This window comes from Erinaceus europaeus, chromosome 3 (genome assembly GCF_950295315.1).
Source record: "Erinaceus europaeus chromosome 3, mEriEur2.1, whole genome shotgun sequence".
Taxonomy (NCBI): Eukaryota; Metazoa; Chordata; class Mammalia; order Eulipotyphla; family Erinaceidae; genus Erinaceus; species Erinaceus europaeus.
The window spans coordinates 144455201-144474105 of record NC_080164.1 but is presented as its reverse complement, the minus strand read 5'-3'; the positions used below and the strand labels follow the sequence as shown (position 1 = coordinate 144474105).

The 18905-nt window shown below is 35.1% G+C and overlaps 1 protein-coding gene across 1 annotated transcript in view; it reads right to left on the bottom strand.

Annotated features, from left to right (window-relative positions):
• The window catches only part of CHIC2 (cysteine rich hydrophobic domain 2), a 39595-nt gene that overhangs the window by 9491 nt on the left and 11199 nt on the right, over nucleotides 1-18905 (bottom strand). The window contains exons 2-4 of the mRNA XM_007539718.2: nucleotides 17341-17395; nucleotides 16547-16702; nucleotides 5-61 (exon numbers count right to left, since the gene is read on the bottom strand). Coding sequence (XP_007539780.1) covers nucleotides 5-61; nucleotides 16547-16702; nucleotides 17341-17395 — 268 coding nt within the window. The remainder of the gene's footprint in view (nucleotides 1-4; nucleotides 62-16546; nucleotides 16703-17340; nucleotides 17396-18905) is intronic.

Below are 18905 nucleotides of genomic sequence, written 5' to 3'. Positions count from 1 at the left end.
TCACCTTGTGGTATAACCTATTGTTTTCCCATTCTAATAACTTCTCAATCGATCTTCGTGTCTGGAAGACAAATGAGAAAAAAAGTTTACTCTTGACTGGTTTCAGAAAAACTTTGTTTTGCAGCTGCTTTCTGTGTGAAAAGGAGAGAACTTAATATAAGACAGTGATTGTGTATAGGATAGTCTATATAACTATCAACGTACTAACATTAAATATTGGTAATCTGACAGAAATAGTACTTTTAAAAATAAAGATGTTTTTATTCTATAGTATATGTTTCACTTTTTAACTGTTTCAAATTCACTAGCTTCTAAATTATGAAAGGCTAAAAACCTAATGAGATTATGATATAAATTTAATTGCCACTTAAAAAATTACAATACTTAAATAGTATTGACATTCCTTAGTATATATTTTAAAGATAAGACTATTTTCATATTTCCTAACAAAATGTGTTGAAGGCAAATAGAAAGGTGAATAATTAAAAGTCAATAAAAAATCAATTAGTTATCAAATTAACTACTTAAAAAATAATGTCCAAATTTAAAAGATGAAAATTATTACTCCACAGGTAAAGATTTTCAAGCAGGAAAAAATTTATTTAAACAAAAAGTTCTATCTAATAGTAATACCAAAGTCTTGATTCAATACTACTATTACAGGAATCAAGTCAGAAATTTGCGTTTAAGATCACTTGATTATTGCAGTACATATATACTAAGTGACATGAAATGCTTCTTGCTTGGGATTATGATGAAAGGAGAGGATAATTCATGGTGCCAGGTGTTAGGATGAGACTGACTCAGCTGCAGGTGCAAAAGGAGAGTGTTTCCACAAGAATCAACTGCAACTTGGTGCAGCTGCACTTCCTTGCAATGGAAGGAAAAAAGCACCTAGTGTTATTAATGTACCACAAATAAGTAATAAAATATGAAAATGTGCACATGAAGCAAAGATAAGCTAGGTAAAAAATTGTTAGGATCAAGCTGGTCTTGAATAGTTTGATGTTAATAGTAAATGTATCCACTGTAATCTAGTTACCATACAATCTTTGAGCATATTGAACGTACTAAAGACACACCACAGCTATGTAGGTGCCAATTATACTTCATAACGACCAATAAATTACTACAACAACATTAGAGTTTCTAAACTGATTACATAAAAAAATTAAAGTAACTAATGCACTGTGTAGTATTACACCAATTCCAAATTTATCATGTTACTTGTTGGGAACAGTTTTTGGGGCAAGAATTTTAAAGAAAATAGTGCCCTTATTAACAATGATCAGCAGACCTCACTTGTTTCTTTGTAAAGATAGCCTTTTAGAGGCAGCTCTCCTTTTAAATGAAAATAGGGCAGCAGTTATGGTCACACTTTTTGTTAATTTAGTTGCCAGTCAGCCCCAAATCAAAAGAAAATAAGGCTGCAGAGTGTAATTAACATTCAGTTCAGTCGTTTTGTCCCTTGTCTAGCCCCCAAGCTTTGTTAAAATTGCCATCTGAATGCTGAAGGCTGTAGGGAAATCGATTTGATTCTAATCGCACCATGAAAAGAACATGATCTAACTGCTTTCAGCCCTCCGTAAATCTGTACTAGGTCTTTAGCACAATGCAACTTCCAATTTAAAAAGCACTGAATGTCTCGTCAATGACTTTGTGAAGAAAAAAGAACAAGGAGCAGACATAAAAATTCCAATAGTTGTTTAAGCATTAAAGTTCATTTGCATCACAGCAAACCTGAAAAGGGCTGACCTCTCAAACCGCCTCTCAGGTCTATGAAGTTGTAGCCTTGACAAGCTCACATTGACAGAGCTCATTGACTCTGAAAGGCTACTCTATCAATGGTGAAAAATGGCAATAGGTTCTACTCTGAGCAGGCATCTGCCTGCCCACCCGCTGCTAAACCAATGGCAAAACTGATTCAAAATCTGAATCTACCTTGTAATCTTCCTTTCTAGGACCTCTTAATAATAGATTAAGATTACTATACAATTTGAGGTTTAACTCATGCTGAACTAAAAAGAGGTGTGTGTGAAAGAACTAGGGTGAGGAGAACAAGCTTTCCAAGTCGGTTGTTTTATATTAGTGGAAAAAAATTAAAGGTTTAATCTTACATACTACAAATATTAACTCAAAAGAAAAAGTGTAGTGACCACCATCATTTCATCACAAATTTAAACTCATGCTATATTATAACAAGAATGGACCTCATTTTGAATGAAGTTTGTGAGTAAATATGACATAATATATACACTTTATATATGTACACTATATATAACACATGTACATATCACTTGAACATCACAAAGTAACTTAGAGAAACTATAAGTAACTTAAATAAAAGATAATTACAAAGTATGAACTTTAAATTCCAAAATATTGATGTAGGATTTCTAAATTTACTCTGCCTCTAATTAGGAGTTTAATGATAGGGTTTTGGCAATAATTAATTAGATCTTAGAATATTTAAGAATTCTAAACCAAACAATTCTGGTATGCAGCATTCTGAATAAAATATTTCTGCACACTTCACAGTCTGGAGTAAAAGCTGTGAATTAGCACCATATAATCTTGCTATAAGATTTCTTTCCAGCTTGACAGGTGGGGGAAAAAAGGCACTTGCACGTGCAGCTTAATTAATCACTACACTTGACATCTCAATGATTTACAGTGAAGAGCAGGTGAGAATATACAAAACCAGAAAGAAACCCTTGAACTGAGTAGAACATTTCTAGCACACCAAGGTGACAAGTATATAGATTCCAGCAACCGTATTAAAAAAAAATGAAATGAAATGCAAAAGAAAAAGAAGAAAAATAAAGGAAGAAATTGTGTCACAAATTATATTAGTAACAGCAAAAGTTCAAATTAATTGAATAAAAAAAGCTTTAACTACAAAGAATGTTTAATATTCTATGATTTTTAGTTAGAAAATCAAAATATATTTCAACATAAAATACCTATTTGGCAGATACTGAAAAAGTATGTGGCACTTTAGCATTTTAAAAAGCTATTTAAAAGTCTTTAAACATGAGAATAAAGTATCTTATAAATGCAATCAGTAGGAAATAAAAGTTAAGAGTTTATCTCCACCAGATTGTTCAATAGCTACTTCAAGTGAAATCTAAGATTCAACACTGTCAAACTCTATAATTTAAAAAAAAAAGCTGTGCTTAATTTTTAAATGCTTCATCAACTATCAAATTTAAAAAATTAAAGCAAACTAATATGCATCAGGAAAAAAAAAAGTATAAGACACAAAATGCCAACAAATATATCTAGCTTTCTACAAATAGCATTTTAGACAAGTGGATTTCTAAAAATAAGTCATCTTAATTTTCTTAAAAGAATTTGGTGCTTTTGAAAAGCACCAGGATTGATAGTCATGGGAACTAAAAATCTTCTATTTAACTGAAAGAACAGGGGAAAGGGCAGTGCAGGCTTCAGTGCAAGCTTCCCTACAGTGGGCCTTAATCCTTTTCAGTGCTCACACCCTAGGGGTGAGAGGACAGGTTAGTGGTTTTTTTCTACCAATGAAACCTCAGTCTATCTGCCTGACATGATCAAGAAAACTAATTTTATCATAGAATCGTATCTTTAACTAAAAGGACCAAGACCACCAACTCACATGCAAACAAGTTACAAGTTTTCATGAGAATAATGAATGTCATGTCATAAACCTGGTCTGGAAAAAGACAGCTCCAAGCATTTGAGATCACACCCATCTCCATCACATAGAGCTCACTACAGTTTTTTTCCCATACACTTCTTTTTTTTAGCATCTTGCAGATTATATTTTCTTGTTGGTAAATTAGCTCTAATATAATCATTCAACAATGTTAGAGAAACCAGAGATCCAAAAATATCATTTCAAATACTAAAGTTTACTTATAAGTAATAACAGAATAGAAAGTTTTCTATTTTCAAATTTTTTTTTTTGTAGAATTGTGGAAATAAAGCAAAACATGAAAGCTGCAAGGGAAATAAAGTAGTGTGGATATTCCATAAAATCACTAAACAATGATTAATCACAATTAATACTGGATATAACATACCTCTATCATCTCCCAAAGACACATTTAGTATAAGTTTATACTAACACAATACAACAGATACAGTAAGTTACCAAACTAAAAACTCAAATTTGGCTTATTATGAAACATTTTTGGTTTTTGTTTTTAATATCACAGCTTTCTAAGGAATAAATTATTATTCCCTATAAACAAATTATGCTGATCAGTATAAATAAACCTTTTAGGGAAGCAAATCATTTTGATGCATTACCTCTATATGTAATTACCATTATTACTTAATATATTCATTGCCAATGATTCATCTATTCACAATCAGTTCTGTAAAAGGTGATTTCTCAATAAGTGGTTTTTCTAGATCTTGATGATAAAATTAATAAAAATGTCATGGATTACAGAAAAGTACAAGTCTATATAAAAATATTAAATATGGAAACAAGATTTCTCTAAATTTTCCCAAGAAATGGCATTCTTAAGCTATAAAGAAGACAATATGAAACCAAAATGTATAAAAGAGAATATCTTTGGGTCTGGGTAGTGGTGCACCTCATCAGGTACACATGTTACAATGCACAAGTACCCAGGTCCAACCACTGGTCCCTCCCTGCAGGGGGAAAGCTTTGCCAGTGGTGAAGCAGTGTGCAGGTGTTATTTGGTGTCTCTCCTCTATCTCCTTCTGATTTTTGGCTGTCTCTATCCAATAAATAAGAATAAATAAAAAAATTTAAGAACTTCTAAAAAAAGAGAGTAAAAAAATAGAATATCTTGTCAACAACTACTGTAAACCACTAAGCCCCCAATAAAATGATAAAAAGCAATTCCTCACTAATAACTATTAATAAAAATTCAGCTATTTAACCTTACAAATTAAAATTTACCCAAATGGAATTTATTCATAATGTCATAGAACGTGAATATAAAATTTTAAACATTCAACATCTTATTTAAAACAAGTTTTTTCTTTTTCTTTATTATTTATTTATTTATTTATTTCCCCTATTGTTGCCCTTGTTTTATTGTTGTAGTTATTATTGTTGTTACTGATGTCATTGTTGTTGGATAGGACAGACAAAAAATGGAGAGAGGAGGGGAAGACAGAGAGGAAGAGAGAAAGAGAGACACCTGCAGACCTGCTTCATTGCCCTGCAAGTGGGGAGACGGGGGCTCGAACTGAGATCCTTAAGCCAGTCCTTGCGCTTTGCACCACGTGCGCTTAACCTGCTGCGCTACCATCCGACTCCCTTAAAACAAGTTTTAAGTTTATGCCTGCTCTCTGCTGCACTGAAAAAAGTTTCAGGGCTGTGGTTGCTTCCACTCTATCTCTACCTCTCTTTATCTAAAAAAAGAAATTTTACATAAACACACACACACATTACTGAGCATAGCTTACAGGCAACAATCTGAAATAAGGCATGCTTGATATAAGTTCAAAGGTGAGTTAGACTAGTATTTCTTAACCTTTTTAGATTACTTTGTAGACAACGAAAAAGCCATATATGCACAAATACAGTAAATGTGGCACAAAATCTTAAGGGAGTTACTACTATCCTCTAGCAGCACTTCAGAAATTACCAATAGGAACTCAAAAAAGTTTCAACTGACAGAAAATTAGAAAAATTGTTCATAAGACAAATGAATTTTACTAAAAATTACACTAAAATATATCAGAAATATTACTATCAGGAATTTTTTATTTTATTTTTATTTGTGATTTACAAAATTATATGTAGTTACATATAATTCTACACTGTTTGCACCACCAGAGTTCTATCCCATTCCCTTCCAGCGGAAACTGCAATAATTCTACCAAGGTCACAGGTTAGTTGATTGTATATCTATACCTATCTACCTATACCTCCCCATTTTTCTACAGTCTTACCTTCATTTTCTTTCTAAGTCACACTTATACTTATTAATATTTGCAAATATCACTTTTTCCTCTTCTCTCTCAAATAACGGAAACAGTGCCTGACTTCCTCTGGTGTTTTCCAGATTCACTTCCTTTTTGGTGATGATATAAATTAAACAAAGATTCCTGGTGACAAATGTTTCTGATCCTCATGGAATTGGGGTCCAGAGAGAGCCCTATCTTTCTTTCCCTACCCTTCCTCAATCTGGAGGCACTGACCAAAAATTCTTTTTGGAGTTCAGAAGGAAAGAGTTCTGGCTTCTGTAGTTGCTTCTCTACTGGACATGGAAGCTGGCAGGTCCATCCACCCCCTTGCCTATCAGGATATTTTTATTATTATTCAGCTGTGGTTTATGGTGGTGCAGGGGACTGGACCCCTTTGCATGACTACTATGATATCTACCCCTGCCCTATCAGTAGTATTTTTTTTTAAACTACAGATTTATATAAGACTCATATAAGCACCAAAAGAATGGGAAGAAATGCCTGCAGATTGATTAAAATAGACAATTGGAAAACAAGGAATAAGGAGCTTGCTAGCACTTCCTGATATTTACTTGGAATCTGACCTCACCCTAGGCATCTTTCCTTTATCATCTTTTTTTTAATATTCACAATAAACAGAACAGTTTATATTACTTTCATTTTTATATGAAAACTATTACTTGAACTAAGAAAACTAAAGTTAGAAAATGGTAAAGCTAGGATATGAAATCAAGATCATGTGATCTCTGGAATCTTTTCTTCCAAATATGTAACAAACAGCATGATTCTGAAATACCAACAATTGGAGAAATTATACTTCCAGGTAGTCTGTGGTACTGTCAAGTCAAAACTCACACCAATATCTGAAACAGATGTTCTAATACACTATAGAGATGTGGGCCTGGGGGGGGGGAGAGAGGAAAGAGGAAGAAGAGGAGGGGGGGAGAGGAAGAAGAAGAAAGAAGGAAAAAAAAGAAAAACATATCACTAATGGAAGAACATATCAACATCCTGCTAGATAGCTAAGCCTCTACACTGTCAGCCTTCAACAACCAATTTACTTTAAATTTAAAAACTTCTAGCTCTAACAGTCTGTTGCGCTAACATCTAGAAACTTCTTCCACTCTGTTCTGCCATCTTAGTGAGATTTATCCAAAATGCATTTTATTTTTGCTTACACCTTGTCTTCAGCAATAAAATACAGCAACATGACAAGGTTTATTTCTGTCTTGTAGATTAAGTACTCAGCTTTACAGAAGTAAAATTGCTTGTCCAAGATCATATAATCAATAAAGGGGATTACGTCAACTAGATTTTCAAATCAGGATTCAAACCTTAAACACTATGTTCCTTCCACTTTAAGTTGCTAAGTCTATTTTTACTTGTACTTGAATTAAGTGATAAGAATTCCTAAATCCTTCCATTGAAAATTAAAATTCCAGGGGCCAAGTAGTAGTACCAGGCCCAGTTGAACACATAGATTATAATGTGTAAGGACCGAGGTTCAAGTCCCTGGTCCCCACCTGCAATGTGGAAGTTTCATGAATGATGAAGCAATGTTGTAGGTGTCTCTATTTCCCTCTCCATCTCTATCTCTACCTTTCCTCTCAATTTTTGTCTCTAACCAATAAACAAGATATATTTGGAAAATTAAATTCCATCAAAGACAAAATCATAAATGAATGCAAAGCCCTTACAAAATGTACTGACAAATTCGAATGTGAAAAGAAATCATTTTCAAAGTATGTTAACAAAAAAAAAAGGTAGCACAGTGGGTTAAGCACACATGGTGTGAAGTGCAAGGAACAAAGTAGGATCCTGGTTCAAGCCCCTGGCTCCCCACCTGTGGGGGGGGGGGGGTCGCTTCACAAGCAGTGAAGCAGGTCTGCAGGTATCTATCTTTCTCTCCCCCTGTCTTCCTCTCCTCTCTCTATTTCTCGCTTTCCTATCCAACAACAATACTAACAATAAACAACAAGGACAACAAAAGGGAAAAAAGATTAATAAAAATTGTAAAAAAAAAAAAAATTAAAAAATGACAGAAGCCAATTACATCATTCTTTCCTTCCAAACATGTAACAAACTGCATAATTCTAAAGTAAAAGTAACTGAAGGAATTATACTTCATACCACATACACAAATGAATAAATTGAAGGGGGGAAAAAACCTTATTTTTAAAAAAAACTTTCAATTTCTTTTCTCTTTTTTAAGATTTTATTTACTTTATTTCAGAGAGTTTCACATGAAGGGGAAAGGGAGGGAGGTGATAAGCCAGTGCATCACTCTGGTATATGGCAGTGCTGGGGATAGAACTGGGAACCTCAGGAGCAGTCCAATACTCAGCCATCTTCTAGCTGCTCCTTATTTTAAATAGATCAGAAAAATCCAGTAGTTACAAAAATTAGATGAAATAAAATCAGAGAGAGAAAAAGTTCTCCCAAATTACTCGATTACTGGCCATTTCCCTTCTCTTTTGACTCTAAGGGAAGGCTGGGAACCAGGCATGGCACTAATGGTGAGCCTCTATTGAACAAAAAGAAAAGCTGAGTCAATGTATTAGAAATTAGATGTGCTCTAAAATGCAATGTCAGCACCAGGGAAGTAGCTTTGCAATGTAAGCTTCAGCATTTCATGCCTGAAGCACCAAAGGCTGCAGATTCAATCCCTGGCACTACCAAATGCCAAAACTGAGTTGTGCTCAGCTCAAAAGTCAACTAAATAATGTAACAGTTTTCCCTACAGAGATTACTGAGTTCTGGGCACCATGTAAGGGTGAGAGGCCAAGCAAGAGAGGCAAAGAAATTTTACTCAGTCTCCTAGCACTTAGAAGATAAAATCCTGATAGTGGAAGCAGATTCTCCAACAAACATGATTGATTTCTTGCCCTCCTTCACACACCCCCCCTTAAAACAATTGAATCTGCATGAAACTTAAAGACTAAAAAGCTAAATTCAGGCAGCCAGGGGAAGGTTCAGTAATAAGAGCATGGGATTTGTATGTATTTGCATTTAATCTCCAGTACCACGTACAAGAGCAGTGCTCTGGCCTTTTTCTCTAAATTAAACTTTTTGGTTTTTTTTATCTAAATTCAAAATATCTTAAGGTTAATACAACTTTTAGGATAAAGACAAAGACTGTGATCGGCATCAATAAGATCTAGAAGAATCATACCTAAGAAACAGAAAAACAGAATTTCGCAAAGAACTGAATTGTATTAAGCACTTGCAACCTATGCCCAACACAGCTCAATCTGCAATTAGATCAAAATACCCACACTCTCAACCAGTCTACCTAAGAGTAAAAATAATGGATCCTTGATTGCTGCGGTTTCCCTCTGCAACTTATACTACTTTTCACATAGAATATCAAATCAGGCAGGAAAATACAACCAAAAATCAAAATTAAATAAAACATTTGAAATTAAGAACAGGTTACAACAGACTAGACAGTAAAGAAGACTGATAAAACTTTCTACAAACCCCTTTCTATACCACCCCTTCTATTTTCTAAATATTTAGAAAAAATAAATGTCAGAAACTCTTGGAAAAACAAATTTTCAAAGAATTTTAACATATATCTAAAGTCCCAGTGTCATTTGGGCACATCTAAGCTTTAAAGATTACACTTTTTGAGTGCCCTCTTTCGTAGTAAGAATTTAGTAATATTTGTATTACAGTTAAAAGCCGTGTCATTTACATTCATTGCTGTAATTTAAGTTTATACAAGAGTTAGTTCTAAGTTTCAAGCCTGAAATAATTCTTTAAAGTGAAACAGCAATATATTCCTTTAGTTTTGAAAAAAAAAAAAAACCTTTACATGAGATACCTTTTCCAAAACTGAAATAAAACTTCAAAGTTGAACTTATTTATTTATTCCACAATGTGAATAGATGAGCTGTTAAGGAGGGGACAAGAAGCCACAAACTAAATATCTAAAACAAGATATAAAAATACAACTTTTTCGGTCCGGCGGTAGCACAGCGGGTTAAGTGAACATGGCGCTAAGCACAAGGCCGTGCGTAATAATACCGGTTCAAACGTGGCGCAAAATGCAAGGACCAGGACCGGCATAAGGATCCCGGTTCCAGCACCAGGATCCCCACCTGCAGGGGAATTTGCTTCACAGGCGGTGAAGTAGGTTTGCAGGTGTCTGTCTTCCCCCCCCCCCCCCCCCCCCCGTCTTCCCCTCCTCTCTCCATTTCTCTCTGTCCTATCCAACAACGACACCAACAATAACTACAACAACAAAACAACAAGGGCAACAAAAGGGAAAATTAATAATAATAATAATAATAATAATAATAAAGAATACCAGTTCGAGCCCCTGGCTCCCCACATTCACAAGCAGTGAAGCAGGTCTGCAGGTGTGTATCTTTCTCTCCCCCTCTGTCTTCCTCTCCTATCTCCATTTCTCTCTCTATCCTATCCAACAATGACATCAATAACAATAATAATAACCACAACAATGATTAAAAAAAAAAGGGCAACAAAAAGGAAAAAATAGCCTTCAGAAGCAATGGATTTGTGGTGCTGGCATGGAGCCCCAGCGATAACCCTGGAGGCAAAAAAAAAAAAAAAAAAAAAAAATACAACTTTTCCTTTATTAAGAGTCCCTGTCCTCCTTACATTGCATTAACTTGTTACTTGGCATTCTCATTCTAAGAGAAATACACAAGTTTCAAGGATGATTTAGCATTATGAAAAAAATGTTCTATTTATTTGCTAGGGAAAAAACTTATTTAGCATACAAGCCTCAGTTTGCTCATCCTTAAAATAGAAATAATGTAAATAACTTTGGTAACTGAATGATCAGGACAAGTAAATTGATCAACTCAGTTCTAGCATATGATAAACAATGAATGATGACTATATGCTGTGTTATTTATCACACTTGTTTACTTTTGATTACTCAAAAGGACAGAGTTAACTTTCAAATCATATAGATGTTCAAATCATTAGTACTCCTTAAGCTTACACAAAGATACACGTCAGCATATCTCAGTAAAGCTAAGAAAAAGATGATGCACTGAGTAAATCTTAAAATGTTCAATCACACACCAAATAAAGACTGGGGAAAGAACACTGTTAGAGGAAGTAGTTAGATTTCTGGCACTATTTATAGTGACAGTTTATAAATGTATACTTATCTTTAAATTCATCAAGATGCATACATTAAGTATGCTTTTTATGAATCATATGTCAATTTTGAATAGATATAAAATCCTAGAAGAATGCAATACATTACATTTTGCCAATAGCAGATATAATTCATTTTCACATTGGAGTCTATCACTCCACTACAAATTTCATAGAAAAGTAAGTCCACATATATAATATGAATATACCACTAGCAGTTTTGGAGTTATGGTGTCTATGTGTGTTTATTTAGCAGTTTGGAGTGATTTGTATTATAAGCCATATATGCAAACTACAAATATGTAAAATTACATTAAAGTAGCAGTAAAGTTCAAGCAGTATAATGCAGAAGGTTTTATTAAACAAATCTGAAAGATCTATCATTTAGATATACAAGTTCAAGTGTGCTTTAGATTTCAGTGACAGAAATTTCTGTGAATTTTATTTCATACTACTATGTTTATCACTATATTAAAACAGCATGGGAGTTGGGCAATAGCGCAGCAGGTTAAACGCACGTGGCTCCAAGTGCAAGGACCATCAGGACCCCAGTTCAAGCCTCTGGCTACCCAGGGGAGTCCCTTCACAGGCAGTGAAGCAGGTCTGCAGGTGTCTCTCTGTCTCTCTTCCTCTCTATCTCCCCCTTCTCTCTCAATTTCCCTGTCTCTATCCAATAACAAATAAATAAATAATTAAAGTTTTTAAAAAAAACAGCATAAACATTCTCCTATAAGGAAGGCTAGGTTCCAAAAACCACCTAATAAAAGTACATTTAAAAGTACATTAAAAGGGAGTCGGGCAGTGGCGTAGCAGGTTAAGTGCATGTGGTACAAGCACAATGACCCACGTACGGATCCAGGTTTGAGTCCCGGCTCCCCACCTGCAGGTGAGTCGCTTCACAGGTGGTGAAGCAGGTCTGCAGATGTCTATCTTTCTCTCCCTTTCTCTGTCTTCCCCTCCTCTCTCCATTTCTCTCTGTCCTATCTAACAACAACGACACTAATAACAACAACAAGAACAATAAAAAAAGAGCAACAAAAGGGAAAATTTTTCTAAAAGTACATTAAAGGACAAAAAAGATATTGAAGGTAAGAGTGTTAATAACCATTCAAAAGTGCTCATAAATGTTTATTATACAAATAAAATAAATTTGGAGAGTATTCTGAAAAATGTTAGTACTAATTTATTACATCTTCAATCCATAACAATGGTTGTCATGCAAATACATTTCATTCATCATCTTTCATTAGAAACTTTTTAGCATTCCTCTTTCACTAAAATTTCATTAAGATGCTTTTAAATCTGTTTGTTTGATTTGTTTCATTATCTGCAATATCTTAGAGGCATTTTTATCTAATTCTTTTTTTTAAGTATTTTATTTATTTTATTTTTGAGAGAGATGCAGAGAGAGAAAGACACAGAGAGAAACACCAGAGCACTGCTCAGCTCTGGCTTATGGTGGTGTGGGGGGTTGAACCTGGGACTTTGGAGGTCCAGGCACAAGAGTCTCTTTGCGTAACGATTATGCTATCTACCGTCGCCCTATCTAATTCTTTATTCAAATGTCCAATGCCATTCTCATTCTGATCCAAAGTTATTGATTATAAATGCTGAAGTCCCAAACACAGCATAATTAGAGTTCTCAAAGTTCTAGGTACTTTTTAAATACTGTCAGCATAACTAAGTAAGAATATTTCCAATTCCTCCCATATACAGACACTTTACATTTAGGTTGCCTGCACTAGGAATCCACTGCTCGCAGAGGCAATTTTTTCCCATTTTGTTGCCCTTGTTGTTAATGTTGCCATTGATGATGATGTTGTTGTTGTTGGATAGGACAGAGAGAAATCAAGAGACGGGGAAGACAGCAGGGGTAGAGAAAGACACCTGCAGACCTGCTTGTGAAGTAACCCCCCCCCCCCGCAGGTGGGGGTCCTTATGCTTAACCCGCTGCTTTACCCCCATATTTAGTTTTATTATTCCACCACATTCAAATTCCTTTGAATTTGTCTTTTAAGGCTGCATTCTCACTCCAAAAACCTATACTTTCATCTCTTCCATTGGGATTCTCAATCTCTACTACACCATAACCCAAATAGCTCACTTGTATTAGGTAACTAAATTTGAAGCTGAGAGAAAAGACATCTAGAAATAAGTCTAGGTGTACTAAAACTTAAAATAAAAGAAATAAAGACAAAATTTGTAAATCAGTATCAAATCAGGGGAAAAAAAAGAAAAAAGAAACAGCCAAAATACAGGCTCTTACTGTCAAAGTTTGAATTTATACATACACAAGTGTGTGTGTGTGTGTGTGTGTGTGTGTGTGTGTACACAAAATCTCAGGAAATGGAAACAAATACTTTATGAGAGAAAACAAATCAAACAAAAACCAGGCCAGATTGACAGCAAACACAAATCAGAAAGCATCGATTTTCTGGCTTATGCTATCACAATTAAGGTTTACAGGCTCAGAAGGCTTCCAGAACAATTGAGAAGTTAAAAACCACTGCTCTAGTCTCCATTATACAAAGCACCTGTTTCAGGATCTCTAAAACCTTCACGTCATTCTCTCAATAGTTCTTTAATAGTTTACATCATTAGAGGAAAATGTATGTAACACTTTTTAGAAACCCAAGTCACGTATTATGCTTACTGGATAGTAGAGGTCATAAACAATTAGGCATATCAATGTTCCATCTAATCTGGATATATAAAATCTTAAGACTAAAGATTATAGTGTTAGACATAACTAATGAATGTGCCTTATCCCTGAAACAAAAAAAAAGGAATTTAATAAAACACCTGAAAAAAATGCCTTAAGTTGCTAAGAAACTTTCTAAATCCTACACTGTGCACATGTACAACATCCTGTGTACTCATTAAAAAAAAAAAAAAAAAAAGCAGAGGCTCCCAAAATCTTAAAAAAAAAAAAAAAAAAAAGTGGGAGTCAGGCAGTAGCACAGCGGGTTAAGCGTACATAGCACAAAGTCCAAGGACTGGCATAAGGATCCCGGTTCAAGCCCCTGGATCCCCACCTGCAGGGGAGTCGCTTCACAGGCAATGAAGCAGATCTGCAGGTGTCTTGTCTTTCTCCCCTGTCTTCCCCTCCTCTCTCCATTTCTCTCTGTCCTATCCAACAATGACGACATCAATAACAACAACAATTACAACAACAATGAAAAATAACAAGTGCAACAAAAGGGAAAAAATAAATAAATATATTTTTTAAAAAAATGGCTCCAAACGATTTATTTTTATCAGCACATGACTAAGCTCTGGTTTCTGGTGGTGCTGGGGATTGAAACTGGGACCTTTTGTGCCTCAGGTAAGAGAATATTTTAACATAACTACTATATTATCTCCTCAGCCGAGGATCTAAAAGATTTTTAGAGTAATAAAACTATGGGCTAAACAACAACAAATTACCAGTCTACTAAATATATAGCAAATCATTTAAACAATAAAAGCACACAAAAATAGGAAGGAAAGAAGGAATCTAAACTACTGACAGGGGAAACAGCCGAATGGTTATGGAAACGAATTTCATTCCAAGTCTTCAAAGTCCTAGGTTCAATCCTTTAGACCACCATAAGCCAGAGCTGAGCTTTATTCTGGTATCTCTCTGTATCTTTCGCTCTTTCATTAAAATATATAAATAAAACAAAACAAAATAAAATAAAGAAGGAACCTAAACTACCAAGAGTTATGATCATGAAGGCTGCATAGCGGCAAAACACAGAACTTGCAAGCATGAGGTCCTGAGTTAGACCCCTAGAAATGCATATACCAAGTGATGCTCTGGTTCTGGTGTTCTTGCTCTTAAGGTCACTCAATAAATATGAAAATAAGCACACTACAATAACTATAAATTTAACCATATGTAGTTCTAGGAACCACCAAAGATTACATTAAAAAAAATTTAATTCCACGGTTTTGAAACTGATCTGAAGAAAACAATTGTAAATATTACAAAAGTAATTCTACAAAGACATTATCTCTTCAATAATGTACTAGTAAAAATTTTTCAGTAGGAACCTATTCATCTTATAAGAGATCAAAGTGCAAATAGAATTTGTCTTTCCATGCCCATCATTATCTGATGATACAATGTAATTACACAAATATAGTCATCATTTAATTTCAAGTTAGAAGTATTTATATGTATCATTATTTCTAAAGCATTAAGAAAATTTAATGTGTTCAATTTAAATTAATTTGGCTTATCTCTGCCAAAACTTTGTTAATCTTTCATTATAAAACAATCAAAGCCATGACTCTTTAAAACATTTTTCTGACTACAGCATCACTATGTGCTCATCACAACTTATAAAATTTTTTTTTTCATATTTATTTATTTATTTATTCCCTTTTGTTGCCCTTGTTGTTTTGTTGTTGTCGTTGTTGGCTAGGACAGAGAGAAATGGAGAGAGCAGGGGAAGACAGAGAGGAGGAGAGAAAGATAGACACCTGCAGACCTGCTTCACCGCCTGTGAAGCGACTCCCCTGCAGGTGGGGAGCCGGGGTTCGAACCGGGATCCTTATGCCGGTCCTTGTGCTTTGCACCACCTGCGCTTAACCCGCTGCGCTACAGCCCGACTCCCCTTAAAATAATTTTTAAAAACTGAAATTAAAAAAAAGAGAGACAAGAAAACAGAATTCCCAATAATATTACCATCTGGAAATAAACTCACATCTCATGCTACTATCTCACATACTGGTAATAATGTCATTAATCAAAATGTATTAGACACTTGGAAATTTAAATAAGAGCTTAATGAACACTTTTATCTTATCCATACTACAATCCTATTCATATAGGTTGTTGTTGACATTTTACAAACTGGTCTTCTACAGTTTTTATTTTTTACTAGTGCCAGGGCATGGAGGGCTCAAATTCAGGACTCATCTATACAAAGCATACACTCTACCACTGAATGTATCTAGCTCCTCAAAGAGTTTTAAATGTTTAGTATCCAGGTGTAGAATGGGGGGAAAAGGAACTAGGTTGAGCAAGCAGTGTCTTGCAGACACCTGGACAGCTAACATGGGGAGATAAGAGGTACCTGTATGCCAACAAGTATAATGAAACCATTAATTCCCCATTAGAGAGGCAAAAATAAAAATAAATAAAAATTATGGTTAGTGAAACATCCCTACCATCAGAGAAATAAGTGATGAGTCAAACCCTGCACTCCTATACATTATATTATACTGTCATCAATATACACAGAATGTATTCTACTGTCAACTTTCGGTGCCATACAAATGATACAGTTTTCCGGTGAGTGTTTAATAAAAAATAAGTGGACACACCATGATTTATTTAATCACTCCTCTACTGGATCAGATCATGCTTGTGTAATATCCAGGACAGAGTTACATATTCAATACAAACATTAATTATTTAATTAAGTAAAACTAAGTAAATGCAAAATCGCTTGCCTACTTCAAAATTTAAATTACAATATATCATTCAACTTACTCTTTTACTGAGGCAAATAACTGGCCACATACTGCAACCCAATGTGCAGCAGCAACAGAGGCAGCCACAGAGTAGCCACCGTACGTTAACAGGAAGGTTCTTCTTAAGACAGCTGTTAACTCTGTTGATGCTGGCTTTAAATTCTTCAGGAGCTACCTAGAAAGAAATTTTAAGATGTAAAAATTTTAAGATGTAAAAGTACTGCAATATTAATGCAAAAAAAAAAATCTTTAGTGTGACATTTGTCTATAAACATCTCTAATTAGCACATTTTTTTCATAATTTGGAAAGACTCGTTTTAATTTTTTGGAATTTTTAAAAATTTAATTAATTTGATAGACAGAGAAACTGAGAGGGAGGGGAGAGACACCTGCAGCACTGCTTTACTGTTAATGAGCTTTCCCCTGCAGCTGAAGCCCTGAAGCTTGAACCCAGGTGCTCACCTTAATTACTATACCTAGTCCCTAGGAAAGCCTAGTTTGGGTTTTTTTTTGTTGTTGTTTGTTTTTTTGTTTTGCCACCAGGGTTAATGTTGGGGCTGGGTGCCTGAACTATGAATCCACATCTCCTGGCAACTATTTTTATTTTTTTAACTATTTATTTTACTGGATATGACAGAGAGACATTGAGAGAAGAGGGAAAGATAAGGAGGGAAAGAGAAAGATAGGCATCTGGAGACCTGCTTGTGTGCATTTAACTGGATGTACTATTGCCTGCCCACCCCCCCCCCAAAAAAAAGACTAGTTTTAAAGTATATAAAAATAGCAAAAATAAACCAAAACTGAAACACTCACTTTTCCAGTTAATGAAGAAGGGAATTCTGATTCAAATTTGTTGCTCAGTCCAAATCTATTTTTAGAAAGGGGAAAAAATGTTATTTACATATCACTGTTAAAAAAACAGACCATTAAACTTAATGTTCAAATAAAGTCAAGTTCATATCAAGTTAATAATGGAAGTTTGGGGTAGAGAAACATAACCAGCAATTCAAGAAATAAAACAAATTATTTTAACAGTTGAATGAACACTTTCGTATACGAGGCTGAGATGACAAAGAGAAAAGATTTACTTGGTTTTGTGTTTGTGAGCCAAATATTACTGGAATGTAAAACAACACAACTGGGGTAAGCAAAATAGCTTGTCTGGGTAGTGACCTGCTTTGTCACTTGAGCAACACAGGTCTGAGCTGAACTCCCACCACACTGGTGAAAGTTTTGGTGGTATGGCATCTCACCACACTCACCCCTTCTCTGGAAAAGTCAGCCTGGAGTGGTGAGGTCCCAGCCATGACAAACACACATAATTATCTAAATTTGTCCACAAACAAAATTAAGAAGTTGTGGTCTGGGAGGTGGCACAGTGATAAAACTTTGGACTCTCAAGTATGAGGTCCCGAGTTCGATTCCCAGCAGCACATGTGCCAGAGTAATGTCTGGTTCTTTCTCTCTCCTCCTATCTTTCTCATAAATAAAATAAAAATCTTTAAAAAAAAATTAAGAAGTTAGCATTTCTGAGATAAGTTTATTTACACTGCTGTGATAGAGAGTGCTGTAACACACTGACTTCATGGACTGATCTTTTTTTTTTTTGCGATTTGTAATCCTAAAACAGAGATAGGGAATATCTAGCCCCACAGCCCACAGAATCGTTCAGTCCAGTACTGCCAATACAACCAGACAGGACTCAAAAATCCAATTAATCTAGGAGTTTCTTTCACAGCAGTACTTAGTGCTGATTTTTAAAAAAATATTTATTTATGTATTTCCTTTTGTTGCCCTGGTTGTTTTATTGTTGTAGTTATTGATGTCATTGTTGTTGGGTAGGATAGAGAGAAATGGAGAGAGATGGGGAAGACAGAGAGGAAGAGAGAAAGATAGACACTTGCAGACCTGCTTCACCGATTGTGAAGTGACTCCCCTGCAGGTGGGGAGCTGGGAGCTCAAACCAGGATTCTTAGCCAGTCCATTGCACTTCGCACCACCTGTGCTTAACCCACTGCTCTACGGCTTGACTCCGAGTGATTTTTTTAAACTATTACATATGAGAGTGTTTCACATGAGACAGAGAGAGTGGGATAAAGAGAAGTCAGAGCACCACAGGTACATGTGGTGCCAGGATTGAACTGGGGACCTCAGGCATGCTCTACCAGTTGAGTCATTTTCCTAGCCATTAAGTGCTAATTTTTTTTAATTATCTGTATTTATTTAATGGATAGAGACAGCCAGAAGTCTAGAGGGTAGAGAGGGAGAGAGACAGAGAAACCTACAGCCCTGCTTCACCACTCACAAAGCTTTTCCCCTGTAGGTGGGGACTGGGGGCTTGAACCTAGTTCCTTGAGCATTGTAACATGTGCGCTCAA